The sequence below is a fragment of the Onychomys torridus genome, chromosome 3 (genome assembly GCF_903995425.1).
Source record: "Onychomys torridus chromosome 3, mOncTor1.1, whole genome shotgun sequence".
Taxonomy (NCBI): Eukaryota; Metazoa; Chordata; class Mammalia; order Rodentia; family Cricetidae; genus Onychomys; species Onychomys torridus.
This window is the reverse complement of record NC_050445.1, coordinates 51,918,564-51,934,337: the sequence shown is the minus strand read 5'-3', so window position 1 is coordinate 51,934,337 and position 15,774 is coordinate 51,918,564. Positions and strand designations below refer to the sequence as shown.

At 40.5% G+C, this 15,774-nt stretch overlaps 1 protein-coding gene across 2 annotated transcripts in view; it reads left to right on the top strand.

Moving 5' to 3' along the window:
• Positions 1-15,774, top strand: part of Met (MET proto-oncogene, receptor tyrosine kinase) — a 108,185-nt gene that overhangs the window by 75,523 nt on the left and 16,888 nt on the right. For both annotated transcript variants that reach the window (XM_036182876.1, XM_036182875.1), the window contains 5 exons: positions 5,465-5,611; positions 7,206-7,362; positions 7,539-7,679; positions 11,979-12,209; positions 14,023-14,103. In XM_036182876.1, coding sequence (XP_036038769.1) covers positions 5,465-5,611; positions 7,206-7,362; positions 7,539-7,679; positions 11,979-12,209; positions 14,023-14,103 — 757 coding nt within the window. The remainder of the gene's footprint in view (positions 1-5,464; positions 5,612-7,205; positions 7,363-7,538; positions 7,680-11,978; positions 12,210-14,022; positions 14,104-15,774) is intronic.

The following is a 15,774-nucleotide window of genomic DNA, read 5'->3' as shown; positions in this document are numbered from 1 at the left end:
AAATGCTGGGATTACAGGTGTGCTCTGCTACTACCGCCCAGCTTCTTGGCGCCTTTACAGTACCTTCTATAGTGGACAAAAAAGTTTCTGCCACTCCAGGGCAGGGTAACTGGCCTGTAGTTTCTGAGCAATTCTCTTGTCTCTGCCTCCCGCCTCATAGGACATCTAAGATGACAAATGCATGGCACAGCATCCAGCTTTCTACATGGGCCTCCGGGATTTAACTCACCTTTACCCCTTGGGCCATTTCATAGGTGCGGTCAAATCTAAGCTGACTAATTAATGGATCTGGATTCCCACCGCCTTGGGAATACATTAGCCTCTAAGAACACAATGACAGAGGACCTTGTCTAAGGCAGCCTGATGCAGACAAAAATCACCAAAACCCGGGCAGGCTGGGGTTTGAGAAGTAATGGAATGAGTAGAACACAAAGCTGGCAGAATGAGGACTCAAATCAGCTCCCCGGTGCCATTTCAGCCATATTTACTTCAGATAATAAGAAAGCTAGCAAAACGATCAAGATTTTAATTCTGCCGTAGTCCTCAGCTAGCAAAATCTTCACCCTATACTACCTGTTGTCTGAGATGCTGACAGCGTTTTCTCCTCAAAGAACATATGAGGGCAAACTCGAGCAACAGCAAACAGCAGAGTAGCCCTCACTCAGGTGTGATGTGGGTAGCACAGGTCATCTCCATCCAAGTGACATTTCCACTGAAATAGCTCTGCTCTGTTGGGGAGATTTTTACCTTTGAACGAACTCATGCACACATTCACACTCACACAATCACCGGCCTCTCCGTTGCATTTTGTACAATAATTAAGTAAACCCAGCATGAAATGAAATGGAAGCCTGCCTCACTGAACAGCGTGTTTGCCACACCGAAGTTCTTTTATCGGCTGCTTTAATTAGTTTTAGAAAAAGAGAAAGAGCTTTTATCACTTCCTCTTTTTTTCCCCAATAAAACTAATCTAGTGTGACCTTTTGCTTTCAACAATTACTGTGTTTGCTGTTTGAAAGATTCCATTTATCTTTTCTCAGTGAAAACAAAGGTTTGTGTGCAAATAGTCTTAAACCCCCCCCCCCCCCAAAAAAGCCTATTTGCCTGTTCCAGTGTCCATGATGGACAGATTAGAGACAAGAGGTTCTTTATCTATCCTTTCAAACCCAGTGTTTGACGGAAGAGAAAGCTCCTTTTTCTATAAATCAGACAGCCATTATCCAATGCCTTACAAAGTTGATGGACCAAGAAAAGCATGACTTGACATCATCATAAGTCTGTTAGTGGTATTTCCATCAGGGCCCAAAGTCCCCGGAGATGGGCACTAAGTACCCCCTTTTCTTAATTATATCAAGCACTTGCCATGTCACGAAGCTGTATTCCAGTGGTGACAGGGCAGGTGAGGGTGTAGGGTGATTGTTTGCATTTTCCACAGTCCACTGTTCAGTGTCATGATGCACTCTTTGCCCATACTCCATTTTCTATAAGTATAGCAGAAAATCTAAGGTGTATGACTCTATATGTGGCATCAGTTTAATCCTTCATCAGTTGCTAAAATCAACCACTCTTGGACACCCAGTAGAGCGGTTTTGTTAAGAGACTTTCTTGTACTCATTTTACTGCCATTGAAAACATGAGTGCAATGTGTGTTTGTGTCCCATTAGTGAAAGTACTGCAGCGCTAGAATGTGGATTGGTTGTAGGGTGCTTAGCTAGCATGCTCTAGACCCTAGGCTCCGTCATTAGCGCTACAAAAAGAAAAAGGAGAAAAAGAAAGGAAGGAAAAAAAGAAGAAAGAAAAGAGAGAAAAAGAAAGAAAAAAGAGGGAAGGAAGGAAGGAAGGAAAGAAAGAAGTGTGGGCTAGAAAAGTGGTTCAGTGGTTAAGACTTACAATGCTCTTGTAGAAGACCTGAGTTAGGGATTGGTTCCCAGCACCCACACCAGAGGTCTCAAAATTACCTGCAACTCTAGCTCCAGAGGATCCTATTTGCTCTGCTGGACAATGCTGGCACCTGCACTCAGAATGCCCACACCAAGAAACACACACATGCACGTAACCAAGAAGAAGAAGCAAGAAAGAAGGAAAAAGTGAGGGAGGGAAGGAGGGAGGGGGAGAGAGGGAGGAAGGGAGGGAGGGAGGAAGGAGCTAGAATTATAGGCCATGTTGTAAGCCATGTGGGTGTCATTTCTGAAAACTTCAGTTCAGAGAGGAGGGCAGGAACCTCATAAGAAGTATTTCAAGATGAGCCACAGCAAGATTCAGCGACTCAAATGTGATACTATGAATATGAGAACAAGTATGGAGGTCACAGGTAACGAGCCAGACATCACTGTCTGGGCACTAAAGATATATAGAAAGGAGTACCATTCTGGGCCAATCCAATCCACCTGGTGCCCAGAGCCAGCTAAATGTTGGCTTATTTCCTTCCCTCAGTAGATCACTGCAGACCGATTCCAGTTGTACTGGAATCCGAGAGGTCAGGTCTCCCTCCAGGCAGGATGGAAGGGTTCCTTTTTTCAGGTCACTTGGCCCTGCATCCAGATTACTTGTGTTGACAGTGTCCTCATCTCAACTCTCAAGTAGAGTTCCCTGAGCTGTACACACTGCTGCGCATTCTGTGAAGGAAAAAGAAATACAGCCCAGGGCACGTATGCAGTACTGATGTTAACACAACGCCTCAGAAAGGGTCTCTTAAAATAAAAATAAAAAGACTCCCAAGTAGCTAGTGATGGAATTAGTTGAATTTTGGTCCATCCTGCTTTTCTCAAATTCCCCAGAAGCTATTTCCTTGGTTCTCTGGACGTCCTGTGGAGCTGATTTGAAGTCTTCTGAGACAGATCCTTGGCCTGTATTCTATACTGAAGCATTCATATTCTCTACGTGAAGTACAATGGCACCACAACCACCACCAAGTCTTTGGTTTTCTGCTGCCAAGGGCCTCACTGCCCAGCTTCTGTCTAGCTACCTCATGCTGTCATTAGTGAACTGTCCTGCGGCTGCCTGGCTATGAACACTTGCAGGATCTTTACAATTAGGATACTGTTTCCTAAATCCTACCCACCTTTACTTCTTTCTACTCTGTTCTGTCACCACCATGAATGAGTAGCATCCCAAAACCTGAGTCCTGAACATACAGTATGAGAGGAGACCTAGGGAGTAAAGGGACATATGGGCAGTCATTGGCTTTCATTTTTTATATATGAATACATATATTGTATATAGGAAGTTATACAACTTAAACTTACAATGCTCTTCAGAAAAAAAAAAAAAAAAAACTTAGACAAATGCCCCAGTAGCAGGCACAAGATAACTTATTTCAAACAGTTGGTCAGGGGTAATCAACATAGCCAAGTGTCTACCATAACTATAGAATATTAGCATAGCATTGGCTTTCATTTTAACATCACAGTGACAGGCAGAAGCTCCTGTCCATCTTCATATTTGTAGTAACTAGACCTGGCTCTAACACTCATTGCGTGCTAAGTAGATTTTGCTTCAGGTAGAATTTGCTCAGCTTCATGACTTCGTCCCTTCTTGAAGCTTAGCTCCCCTCGTATAAATCAGCAGTGACGAAATACCAAGAGTCTTTACAGGATGGAATGAGATCTTTGGTATTCTGAGTTGCTCTTTGTGTGGAAGGATTGGAGCTCTCGCTGATGCCATTTTATTTAGAAACACCTATTTTGTCACTTTCAATGCCTGCAGAACTGAGCTGCAGAACGTATTCTTCTCCTTAATAAATAGCTGGTGTCAATAACGAAAGTTTTAAGATCTTTTCCATGGCTCAGTAAAGCTACATTTACTTCAAATACAAAAATTAAATGGCATCTATTTTTATTCTTCCTGCTTTGATATCAGTTCCTCTTATATTGTTGCAGCTGTGGTGATCACTCTTGCCATATCTATGTTTTTAACTTTAAAAGCAGTTTCCTATACAATGTTTTCATATACAAAACGTATTCTACAAGTCAGTGCTCATTGTGTGTTCCTTGATGGCTATGAATCAAGAAGGATTCAGTCTCTCAGCTGTTTATTCTTCTGTTTTAAGATCCAAGGAGATCCTAAGCCTGAAAGAATGAGCCCTGGAGAGGGTCATCCATTGTGGTCCTCCCTTCCCCCACCCTTAGCTATTATCTCAGCACGCAAGGCACATGTTAGCGCTTCTCCCATAAATCAAGCCCTCTAGCTCTTTAATCTCTTCCCTCTGTCATTCCCTGAATTCCCTCCAATATGTGAGTAAGGGCCTGCGCCCTTCCTAGACCTAACCAACAAGTTGTCATTTCAAGCCCCAAAGTGACCCAGGAGATTTATGTGCATCTCTGTTGAATTACCCTGTGTGGCTGACCTAGATCAATGGATTGCTCCTGCCGCCTCTGGAAATATGATAAGGGTAGGGTTTGCCTGCATTCATTTCTTTCATGGAGTCTCAGAATGTAAAGAAGTACCTCTTTCAGGTATTCCTCTTTCTAGAATGATACCAGACCTACCCATCTTGAAACCCATGATTGTAAGGGAAAGCAGTTTGCGGACGCACTCAGTAGTATGCAAAGTGAAGTTGCAGGGCTGTCTCTATGTTCTTTTGTCCATAAGAAAAATAGGAATAGGTTTTGATAGCTCTCTCCTCCAAGTAACAGCCTGCTTAATAAATAACTACTCAATAAGTCTTGATATGAAAAATTGTATTCATGTTTGCACTTCTTTCCCTAGGATAATGATTGGTTTCTTGAACAAAACGTTGCTGTTTTAAACATTCCTGATGTTAACTCAAGTTAACTATGTCAAATTGGGTAATGTTTAAAAGTCCTCAAGTAACTATATAATTGTTCAAAATAATGTAATTGGGCTCTCAAGTCCTAACGAAGGTCATACAGCATCTTTCAGGAATGTCTTTGAAATGAATTTACTTATGTACAGGGTTCAACCAGGCAAGAGGAATGAAAAGGAATTTCCCAGCTCAGCTCAAGAAACATATTGACAAGGCAGTTACATTAGCTCTCTGGAGACGAGACCTTGGCGTTGGGATTTTTGAAAGCATTCCTTGTGATTCTAAAAGTGAATCATTACAAAAGGCAGTGTTAAGCAATTCCACAGGCTTAACTGCTAAACTCAAAACTGCTTTCATTTTGTGAAACACCCATACTCTGCCTGAAGACAGTAATAAGTCATGATTATGCATGACAGTTTTCAAAATAAGGACATCATAAGATTCCCTTTCCCTTTCTCTAAAATTCAACCTGATGGAAAAGGTCATCTTATCACTCCTGCCCTGTTAGTGTCCTGAAATGCTCATGTGCCCTTTCAGCCAGCTCAGCTCCCCTGAAAATAAGCACCATAAAAATCAGATGTCTTGGCAAACATCGTCTGCATTTGCTGTATTCCTGTGTTCCTTCTAAAACAGCCAGCATTTCTACTGACCTGTGAAGTGTTAATGACCTTTTCATTTTGTTTTCTCTTTCCTTCCCAGGGAAATGATATTGACCCTGAAGCAGTTAAAGGTGAAGTGTTAAAGGTTGGAAATAAGAGCTGTGAGAATATACACTGGCATTCTGAAGCTGTTCTATGTACAGTCCCCAATGACCTGCTGAAACTGAACAGCGAGCTAAATATAGAGGTAGGGTTCCTGCATGCCTTCCGTGATGTAAATAAGGATGCCAATGTAATTATGTCACCAGTAGGCTTAAAATAAATCATTAAGGCTCATTTGTGTATTGGCTTTGGCTCATCAGCTCAGCCTTAGTTCCTAGCTGTGATTTGAGAGATGTTGAGGGTTTGTTTTTTTGTTTTTTGTTTTTTTTTTAAATCACACTATCTCTTTCCCCTGGGTTAGAAGCGAATGTCTCAAAAGTCATTTTACGGACACTGCTTCTCCATCATCCCTCACTCTTGCCAAAATGTTCTGTCGTTCTCAGAAGGAAGAAGGACAAACGCAAGAGTGTCCCTTCTCCTGCTTTTCACCAAGCCAAGAGGCCTTCCCACTCCAGTGGACACAATGCATAGAACTCTATAACTAAAAGGGGTCACATCTGCTTGGCAGAGTAAAAGTGGAACTTTACTCAATTCTTCCGTGTACACAGCTAACCCAGACAACCCAGAACAAGAATACATCTGTATTATTTTTAATAGTCTATTGTGATATAACTTACATACCATACAATTTACCACTTGGAATACACAACTCAACAGGCTTGGTATGTTAAAATCATAAATTTCTTTACATAGTGGTAACACACATATATCATAAAATTCGCCTTTGTGATGACTTTAAATGTACAGTTCAGGGACATGACTTGTACTCATCATATGTGTAAACATCACTGCTATGTGATTATAAAGCCTTCTCAAGCAGATGCTATGTAACCAAGAAGCAAGAACACCACACCCTCCTCTCCAACAGCCCCTGTAACCGCTAATCTACTTTCTTTCTCTATGAATTTGCTGATCTAGGTATTTCATGGAAGTCAAATCATACAGTATTTGTCTTTGGGTATCCTGCTCATTTTACTTGGCAAGGTTTTTGTGGTCCGTTGTATTTTATGGCTGACTGATGTCTTATTTCATGTATACCATATATTGCTTCCCCAAGAAAAGATAGCTTTAAAGGGTTCCTGAAGTCATCTGAAAACGTTAGGAAATGGAAATACACAAAAGAATTACAAAATCTGAGACTGAATGTAGCAACTAGAGTAGATATTTCAAAATGACCTTCAATCTTAAAACTCACAAAGCATTGGAGCTGGAAGAAACCACAAGATTTCTTCTATGTATCAAACTGAAAAGAAGATAATATGAGACCGTATCATCCTACTCGAATATGATTTTCCTTCTTATGAGAAATCTTTTCTACTATGTACTCCACCCTCCCAAGTGGTGCATAATTAATTTTTATTTATTCCTACTTCTATGGTATTATTACAATAATTGATCCAGCCACTTCCCTTTGCATATACTTTAGTTCCTCAAGATCAAAGACTATTATTGTTTATCTAAGTATCATAGATGTGCTTTAGTTAATCAGTAGTTCTGAATTACCTAAACACTGAGGCAGAACTGAGAGATTTCTTACTCTGAAGGTCATAATGCAACTTCTAGGGTGGTGGCCAACAGGTACTAAAGGGGCCCCAGAGAAACTTTGGTTCCACATAGATAATATATTTTAAATCAATCTAGACCAAACTCTGACTTTTTCTCTTCTGATTTATTTCTAGTGGAAGCAAGCAGTCTCTTCAACTGTCCTTGGAAAAGTGATCGTTCAACCAGATCAGAATTTCACAGGATTGATCGTTGGTGTGGTCTCAATATCAGTCGTACTTTTATTATTATTCGGGCTCTTCCTGTGGCTGAGAAAGAGAAGGCATATTAAAGGTGCATTTTTTGGTTATTGTCTAAGAAGCTACCATATGAGTATAGTGATTACATTCAGTATTGTTATGGAGACATATGGGTTGTCTAATGAGCACTCATCAAACCTGTGAGTTCTGGGCACTGGGACCTGTGATAGCCAAGTCTTTAACAAGCTCTCTCTTTCTCTCTGTTTTAAGATCTGGGCAGTGAATTAGTTCGCTATGACGCAAGAGTACACACCCCTCATTTGGATAGGCTTGTAAGTGCCCGAAGTGTAAGTCCAACTACAGAGATGGTCTCAAATGAGTCTGTAGACTACAGAGCTACTTTTCCGGAAGGTATAATTCAGTTTACTATCCTGAGAAATATCTATACCTAGACCTCTGTGGGCTGTGCCATTGTTCTTGCTTTTTGCTTTTTTCACTCATATTTTTACACAAGTAGAAAAAGAAAAGTGTTGACCTATGACAAAGGAATGCTTAAGTTGATGCAGAATTGCATGGCCTCGCTTTGAAATCAACTCATGCGGGTATCGTATTGGATTGTTAGCATCTGCTTTCTGCTCACACACAGAAAGGTTCACTTTAGCATCATTTGAGCAAAGTCACTTATCTCACAGCAATGCTAAGAAATTGAGAAACTCTCTTTAACCATTCAGGAAGAGTAAAGTTATAAAATATTTTTATTTAAATATAAATTTAAAATGCTATATTTGGGGGAAAACTTTTGCATTATACCCCTAGTAGCCTTTTGAAGCATTCTCAATGAGCATAGCTTTTACCTACCACCATCTATGACCTGAATATATTTTGAGTCTTATCCAAGAAAAACCTCCAGTTGTGCTATTCATCAACATCATCTGCTTTGCAAAACACCAGACCTAAGAATGATCAGATTGGCCAGGGCATTTCACATTGTTTTATTTAAACATGTCTTGCACAAAGCAAAATGTCCATATTGTATCAGGGCCATTATCTTTAGAAGTTACAGGACATGAGTCAAGTACAAGCATTTCCCTGTTGAACGTTTACCATTGGACAAATAAAGTGAGTCACAGACAGTTGTGGATACTGAGAAGGTAGAAACTGCTCATCCAAGCAAGTAGACCAGCAGTGAGACAGGCAGCTTGTTAAGTTTCTCACTACTTGTTGCCCTTCCTGAGTCTTAGGTTGGCTCTCTGGAGATTATTGAATGTGCCAAATGACTCCATTCACTGTTAGAAAGAAATACAATCCTTTAAGAATGTGGACAAATCAAGCTTAGTGCATGCTTTTAAAATTTAGATATAATTAGTCTTTCATATCCATGTTTAAGAGCTCTAACCTGGGATTACTGGGGTTTACAACAAATTGCTTTTTTAAAAGCATTCCTGGGTGGGGGCATGACTGTCTATGAAAAGAGGACCCAAGTTCCTTAGTTTGTATCAGCAGAATCTATAAAAATCACATGTCCTGGGCGTGTTGGGCAGATCCTCAGAGTCCATTGGCCAAGCAGTTCGGGGAAATAGGGTGGAAAGTGATTGAGGGAGACACCCAACGTTGACCTCTGACCTCCACACACATGCTCAGTGTATACACACACACACACACACACACACACACACACACACATGCACACACATACAGCTTTATTCATCTTTAAATTGTGAAGTGTGTGTGTGTGTGTGTGTGTGTGTGTGTGTGTGTGTGTAACTGAATGTGTGTGTATGGTCAGAGGAAAGTTCTGTGAGGTCGGTTCTCTCCTTCCACCTTTGATATGGGTTCCAGGTATCAAACTTAGCTCACTAGGCTTATAAGCAATTACATTTACCTCCTGAGCCACCTTGCTTTCTTACTTTGAAAATTATTATTAATATTATTATCATTAATTATTGCTGTGTGTGTGCATTGTGTAATATAGATAAGATTTCTTGATCTTTTACAGTCCTCACTTGCCAAACATTTGTCACCACGGTGAAGAAAACAAGCTTCACCCTCCCACTTGCTTTGAGCCTGCTTCTTGGAAACAGGAAAAGTTAAAATGGGCAAAAGAGGGCCACACAAAGGGAAGAACAAAGGACTGAGCATCAAACCTGTCCAAGAGCAACTGCAGAGTTTTCTTTCTGTAGCTGGTGAGGACAGCTTTTTCCATGGAGACCCAGAAGTCTCTATGACATTTCATCAGGATTACATATGGATGCTCTAAATTGGCTTCTCTGTGTATTTGAACTTAACAAAGAGTCAGTGGAATTTCCCTTCAGGAGGACCTTTGTTCCCTCAGCCCTCTGCAGGTGCAAAGGTTTGGAAAGTGAGGATGGAGGAACTGGGTTAGAAACCCCCATTTGCATCTGTGATCCGCTGAGGAAAGTTTGGGGAACCTGACTCCTTGCTATTAGAGGAGAAGCCAGGAGATGGAGTCTTCCTTTTTTCTTTACTGGCCCAGCTTTTGAGGGCCTTTTATGTGTTCTAGAGCCTTCCTTTGTGGTCACATTTGTTTGGTTTGAGCTACTGATTATTATGACTATTAAGGCCCCTCCAAAACTTTTCTGGAGGCATTTTTGAGACTTACTGTCTGGCTAAGTAAGTATTATTAACCAAAAGATCTACTGTGGAAAACACTAAACATGCATAAGTGGGGTTAGAAATAGTCATGATATCATCAGCTTTCCTAGGTTCTGATTTGTTTGTTTATTTGCAAGCAGACAATACTATGTGCTGATAGGATTGAAGGCTGCTCTCTCTCTCTCTCTCTCTCTCTCTCTCTCTCTCTCTCTCTCTCCCTCTCCCTCTCTCTCTCTCTCTCTCTCTCTCTCTCTCTCTCTCTCTCTCTCTCTCACACACACACACACACACACACACACTCGCTTACATGAGTACAAGCCCATGCACCCTGCCAGTCAGTTGCTGTGATCCTGGTTTCCCACTTAATGTTGGTGATACTTTCCAGTGGGAAGAGCAAAGCCACGAGTAGCTTCTTTGCCTAATTTGGGATTAAAAGCACTCAGTGCCACAGCCCCTTAACCCTGGCATGAAAGAGCTACTTTTTCACAAACGCAATCTCACCTAAAGTTCTTACAGTGCTTTGGTTGTAAAGATGGGCTGATGGGAAACAGCCGTGCTCAAATGCCATCAAGGGTGGAATGACAGGCACACTAGCTCAGATCCAAACTGGCTGCTCTAAGTAGCCAGGACACTCTATGATGGTTACTACCACAAGGTGGAGAACTTACTGTGCAAGGCTCTCGGTTCTGCCAATGTAGCCTTCTGTATTACCAACAATACGTAATTATAGGTACAGGTTGAACAACCATAACTCAAGAATTTGAAATCAAAAATAATGAAATAATATAAAACTCCATGAGTGTGTGTGTGTGTGTGTGTGTGTGTTTGTGTTGGTGACGCATGAGTTTGGGGATACATGTCCATGTGTGGAGGCTAGAGCATGATGTCATGTGCCTTCTCTATCACTCTTGGCCTTATGACCTTAGGACTGAAGCCTGAAGTTCACCTTTTTTTGCTAGGCTGGCAGGAAGATCTTGGGATCCATCTGCCTTGGCTCCCCAATGCGGATTTTTTTGTTTATGTGGGAACGAGGGATGTTTGAACTCAGGTCCTCCTGCTTATAAAGCAAGAGCTCCTACCTACTGAGCCATCTCCCCAGCCCTTCAGATTTACGATACTCTGAAGTATCAGGTTTAAAAATTTTACAGTGTCCATTTCAGATTTCAGATTGATCAGGGATGATTAACCAGCAAAGTTTATGCCTGTATTTCAAAATCTGAGCAAATTCAACAACTGAACAATTTCTGGTCCCAAGTATTTTTGAAAGGGGTATTCAGCTTGTACTGATTGTATGTATTTTCCCACACGTAGTTCCTTGTCCAGGAATTCATGTAGGTTTCCATAATACTAGTCGCTCCATATCTGCAGTCATCTCAAAGGGCATCTTTTTCATTTTCTTTCTGCAGGACTGGGCAATTGCTTAACCGATTTTGCTACCAATGGTTCTTTTTCTTTTTAATATCATATTTTATTTAGTTCTTGGAGAATTTCATACAATATATTTTGATCATTTACACCCTCACTTCTCTTCCTAACTCCCTACCCCCCACTCTTTATGTTCTCTTTTTTTCTTTTTAATAACTAATATAGTTCAATATGTACTGCCTATATACTCCTGGGTGTGGGGCCGTAGACTCAAGCAAGGTTCATGGGGGCCTTCACCCTTAAGGAAAATTGACTCTTTCCCCTAGAACCCATCACCTAGCCATACTGCTTCTGATTCTTAAGGGTGGGATACATTTTAAAATGATCTTCAAGCATGGCTTTTTGTTATTAATCAAAAGAGAAATACCTAAGGAAACCAATAGGACAAACAAGCTTTCCTAGTTAACACTGCCTACAGAAATGAACATTGCTAAGCACTTTATAAAACATTTTTTCTATATAAAATATGCATATGTGCCTTCTTCCCAATTTGTTACCATGTTTCTCAGACCACTCCTCTGGAAAGGGTGTTCCCAGTCTCAGTGCATGCAGCCATTTCTTTAATGTCAAAATCCACATTTCACTGTTCTCTGAATCCCCTTTGCCACCCCAGATGCCGCTGCAACGCGTGAGGTTTCACTCACTGCTGTGTCTATGTGCTTTGTCTTACAGACCAGTTTCCCAACTCCTCTCAGAATGGAGCCTGCAGACAAGCGCACTACCCTCTGACAGACCTTTCCCCCATCCTTACTAGTGGGGACTCTGACATATCCAGCCCATTACTACAAAACACTGTTCACATTGACCTCAGCGCTCTCAATCCAGAGCTGGTCCAAGCAGTTCAGCATGTAGTGATTGGGCCCAGTAGCCTCATTGTGCATTTCAATGAAGTCATAGGAAGAGGTAAGTGTTTCCACTCAGCTCTCTGTTAAATATAATTTTCCAGTAAGCCTTTTATCTCCTGTTTTGCAGAACTTAGGCAATGCCAAGGGCCCCTGACAGAACACTGATAATGAGGTGTTTGAGTTTTGTCCTGCAGCAGTGCAGACCTGAAAAGCATATCTTTAGAGACTTCCCTGTGCATGGAAGCCATTGGATAACATCCCCAACATGAGAAAATATCCCATTTCTCCCTCATATTTCTCACACTAACTACAGTTACTTGGAAAGTGCCACTTTCTCCCTCATAAAAATCATGCCAATTTTTTCACCCCTCGATCCCTTCGATCTTTTCTATGTGAGCAGTAACAAAGTCTACACAGTCCTGGTGTCTAGTGGCTGGTGCATTGCTGGTCAGCATCAGAAGACAGGGAATTTATAGACCTCCCCTGATCCAAGGCAACATATATCATCTACACAGTGCACTCCAATTTCTCCACACAAAGAATGACTATTTGCAATAAGCCAGCATCAATAACTGCAAGCATAAACACTATTGGAGGAAGTATTTGTCAGGAAAAAGAAATCAACCAGAAGCGACAACATAAAGTCTGCTCTCAAATCCTTTTACACTTAGTATGAGTGACTTCTGGTCACTTTTATTCTAAATGTTCTGCAAGAAGTTGTACAGGCATCTGTCAGTATGATGCAGAAGAAACTGACAGGGCTACTGGATGAACACTGGTCCTTTTTAGCATCCTCTCTCACACTCCAGAGCTGAGCTGTGAGTGAGTTGCTTCTTCCTGAAAAGTGGCCTCTGTGCACAAGTGTGTGTCTGTATTTACTGGCCTGTAAATCCAGTAAGTGTGCCAGTGTTGGAGTGTGTAACCTCACTAATACATTCTCACTCAATGCATTGTAAAATCAGAACATTTTTTATCATGAAAGGTGTTAACATGCTCATTATTTCTCTGACATCATAGTCATTAAGAAGCTATCAATATTAACTACTGCTTATTTATATGTTTTTCATGGGAAACTGTGAGCACTCATGAGCATAGGTTTTCTTGTCTTCATCTTTGTGTCACGAGAGGGTAGCCCCATGCCTGATACTCATATACTAAACACCCAGGACAGCTTGCATGACTCCATGAATTAATTGAATGACTTACACAGCTATCAGGCACTTGACCCTCTAGGAAAAATTACTGCCGCTGTTGAAAGGCTACCATTGGGGAAGTGAGTGGGTAACGTCAGAGGAAAATTCATGAAATGAGTCAGGGTGAATCCGCTTCATTTAGGCAACTGTCTTTTGATTCCTGCCAACCTGGCTTACATATTAACCAGTGACTAACAGGGGAACTCCTTACTCTATGATACCTTATTTATAATCATTTGCTAGGAAATAGTGGGCTTATTTTATATTTATTCAAGTGGATAAAGTTATTTACATGTTTTCTTAAATAGTATTTGATCCTATTAAAATTAAATTAAAAATAAATCTCTTTTATGCAGAAGCTATTATTCTGTTCAGTGATTGTACAGTGATTTGATGTTCTAGTATATTAGTATTTAGTATATTAGACTTTAAAAGAAGCAATATTATCTACAATTGTCACCATATATTAAATAATCATATTGCTTATACCATGGAGAGGAATGTATTCCATCTATATTTATATCCAAACACATGTACCATACAGAGTGGTATTGTTAATAAAAGTATCATAAGCAATGTATCTTTTTGTCTTACAGAGGAAGGAGATGAAGGTCTTAATAAATAATTATTGCATAAGTCAATATCATATAACTTTAATCAAGTTCTCTTTTTCAATAGGGCATTTTGGCTGTGTTTATCATGGGACTTTGTTGGACAATGATGGCAAGAAAATTCACTGTGCTGTGAAATCCTTGAATAGTAAGTTGCATTTCATAGCGAAGGGTACATTTGTGGTTTGCAAATTGACAGCATATAATGAAGTGTTGATTTACACTTTCCCTTGTGGAAAAAGTCATCTGCTGCTGAAATTGTGGAATTAATCCTGGAAATTTGTTTAGTCTAAACACTTATTGAGATAGTCTCTCTTAAATTACCCCATGGAGAACTAATAAGGAAGGGAATAGGAACAGTGAGTCTCTTAGATGAGCTGAGTATCATTTAGCCACGTTAGACTTATAATATTTGTTTTGCAAATGACATTTATGGAAACTATTGGAAGCACGTTGGCACATACCATAGTAATGACTCATTTTGCCCAGAGACACTACTATAATTATTTTTTAACCACAACTTCCACTTTAAGAAAAAAGATTAAATACTGAAATAATACAAACTGGAAAGAAGTGCACTGGCAAAAATTGAAAACCAATAAGTATGGTAATTCCTCATTTATCCACATGTTCACGGAATGAGGTGTTCCACAGAAATAAATTTCCTAGGGAAATGCAACTTGCCCCCTTTTAATGATGCAGTATTTCTTAAAATTTTAGCTGTTACTGAAAAAACTCTTAAGATGAAGTGCACACTATCTAAAAGCCAAGTCATGCTTCTGAACATAAACTTAGTCTTTATGATGCATAGACATAAGTACAGCCGAAAAGTGCTATTGTGCAGCCAGTGTACCCTCCATGTGAGGAGATTCCTGGGTCCACTCTTGCCAACGGATCTCACATGCTTGCTTTCCTACTTTGTGATTTTCTACTTTAGAATTTGAAGCAACCTGAAAATTGTTAGCCAACTTTATTACAGATTTGCATTAGAACTAATAATCTTTAAATGTATAAATGGTAAGTTTCCTTGCAAGCTAATCTAATACCAGAATTACTTCAGCCTTTTTAAATATTTCTGCATGGTTAATTTTGTTGGATATCTGATCACAAAATAACTAAAAGGGAAAGTCTATATGGAATCTAGTAGCTGACTGTGGTAGGTTAAGGATCCTGATCAGTAGACTGGCCTCAAAGAAAAGCAATACTGCCATTCTTACTCAGAACAGTCCTAACCCCATGAAATCTTTCTGTCGTTGTTATGTGATGATTATAATCAGTCCACATCAACTGCCATCATCTTTTCCACATCTTGGCATGCATTATGTTTCTAAAAGGCTGCCAACATTGTCATGAACACCAAAGAGATACTAGTGAGATTTGTGTTAATGCTGTTAACTCCTCATTTGTGTGCTATCCTTCCCTCTGTGGGTCTTCCGAGAACTAGTTAGAAAGTACTGTGCTGAACACTATTTAGGGGTCGGGGGGATGGCTCAGTGAGTAACAGCAACTGCTGCAGAAGCATAAGGACCACTGTTCATATCCTAGCACTCACGTAAAAAGCCGAGATTGGCCCCTAGGTCCAGATTCAGTGAGAGACCCTGTCTCAATGGTGCAGAGAGCAGTACAGCAGGACAATGGATGTCATTCTTGTGCTACACATACACACACAAGACACACATGTGAATATGCTGCATGCACACAAACACAGCCCGTTTAGTTGGGAAGTACATAGCTCAGTGGTGGAGTACTCACATATGCAGGGCTCAATTCAATCCTCAGTACAGAAAGGGGGCGGGGAGCTACTTATATATGCCAGGTG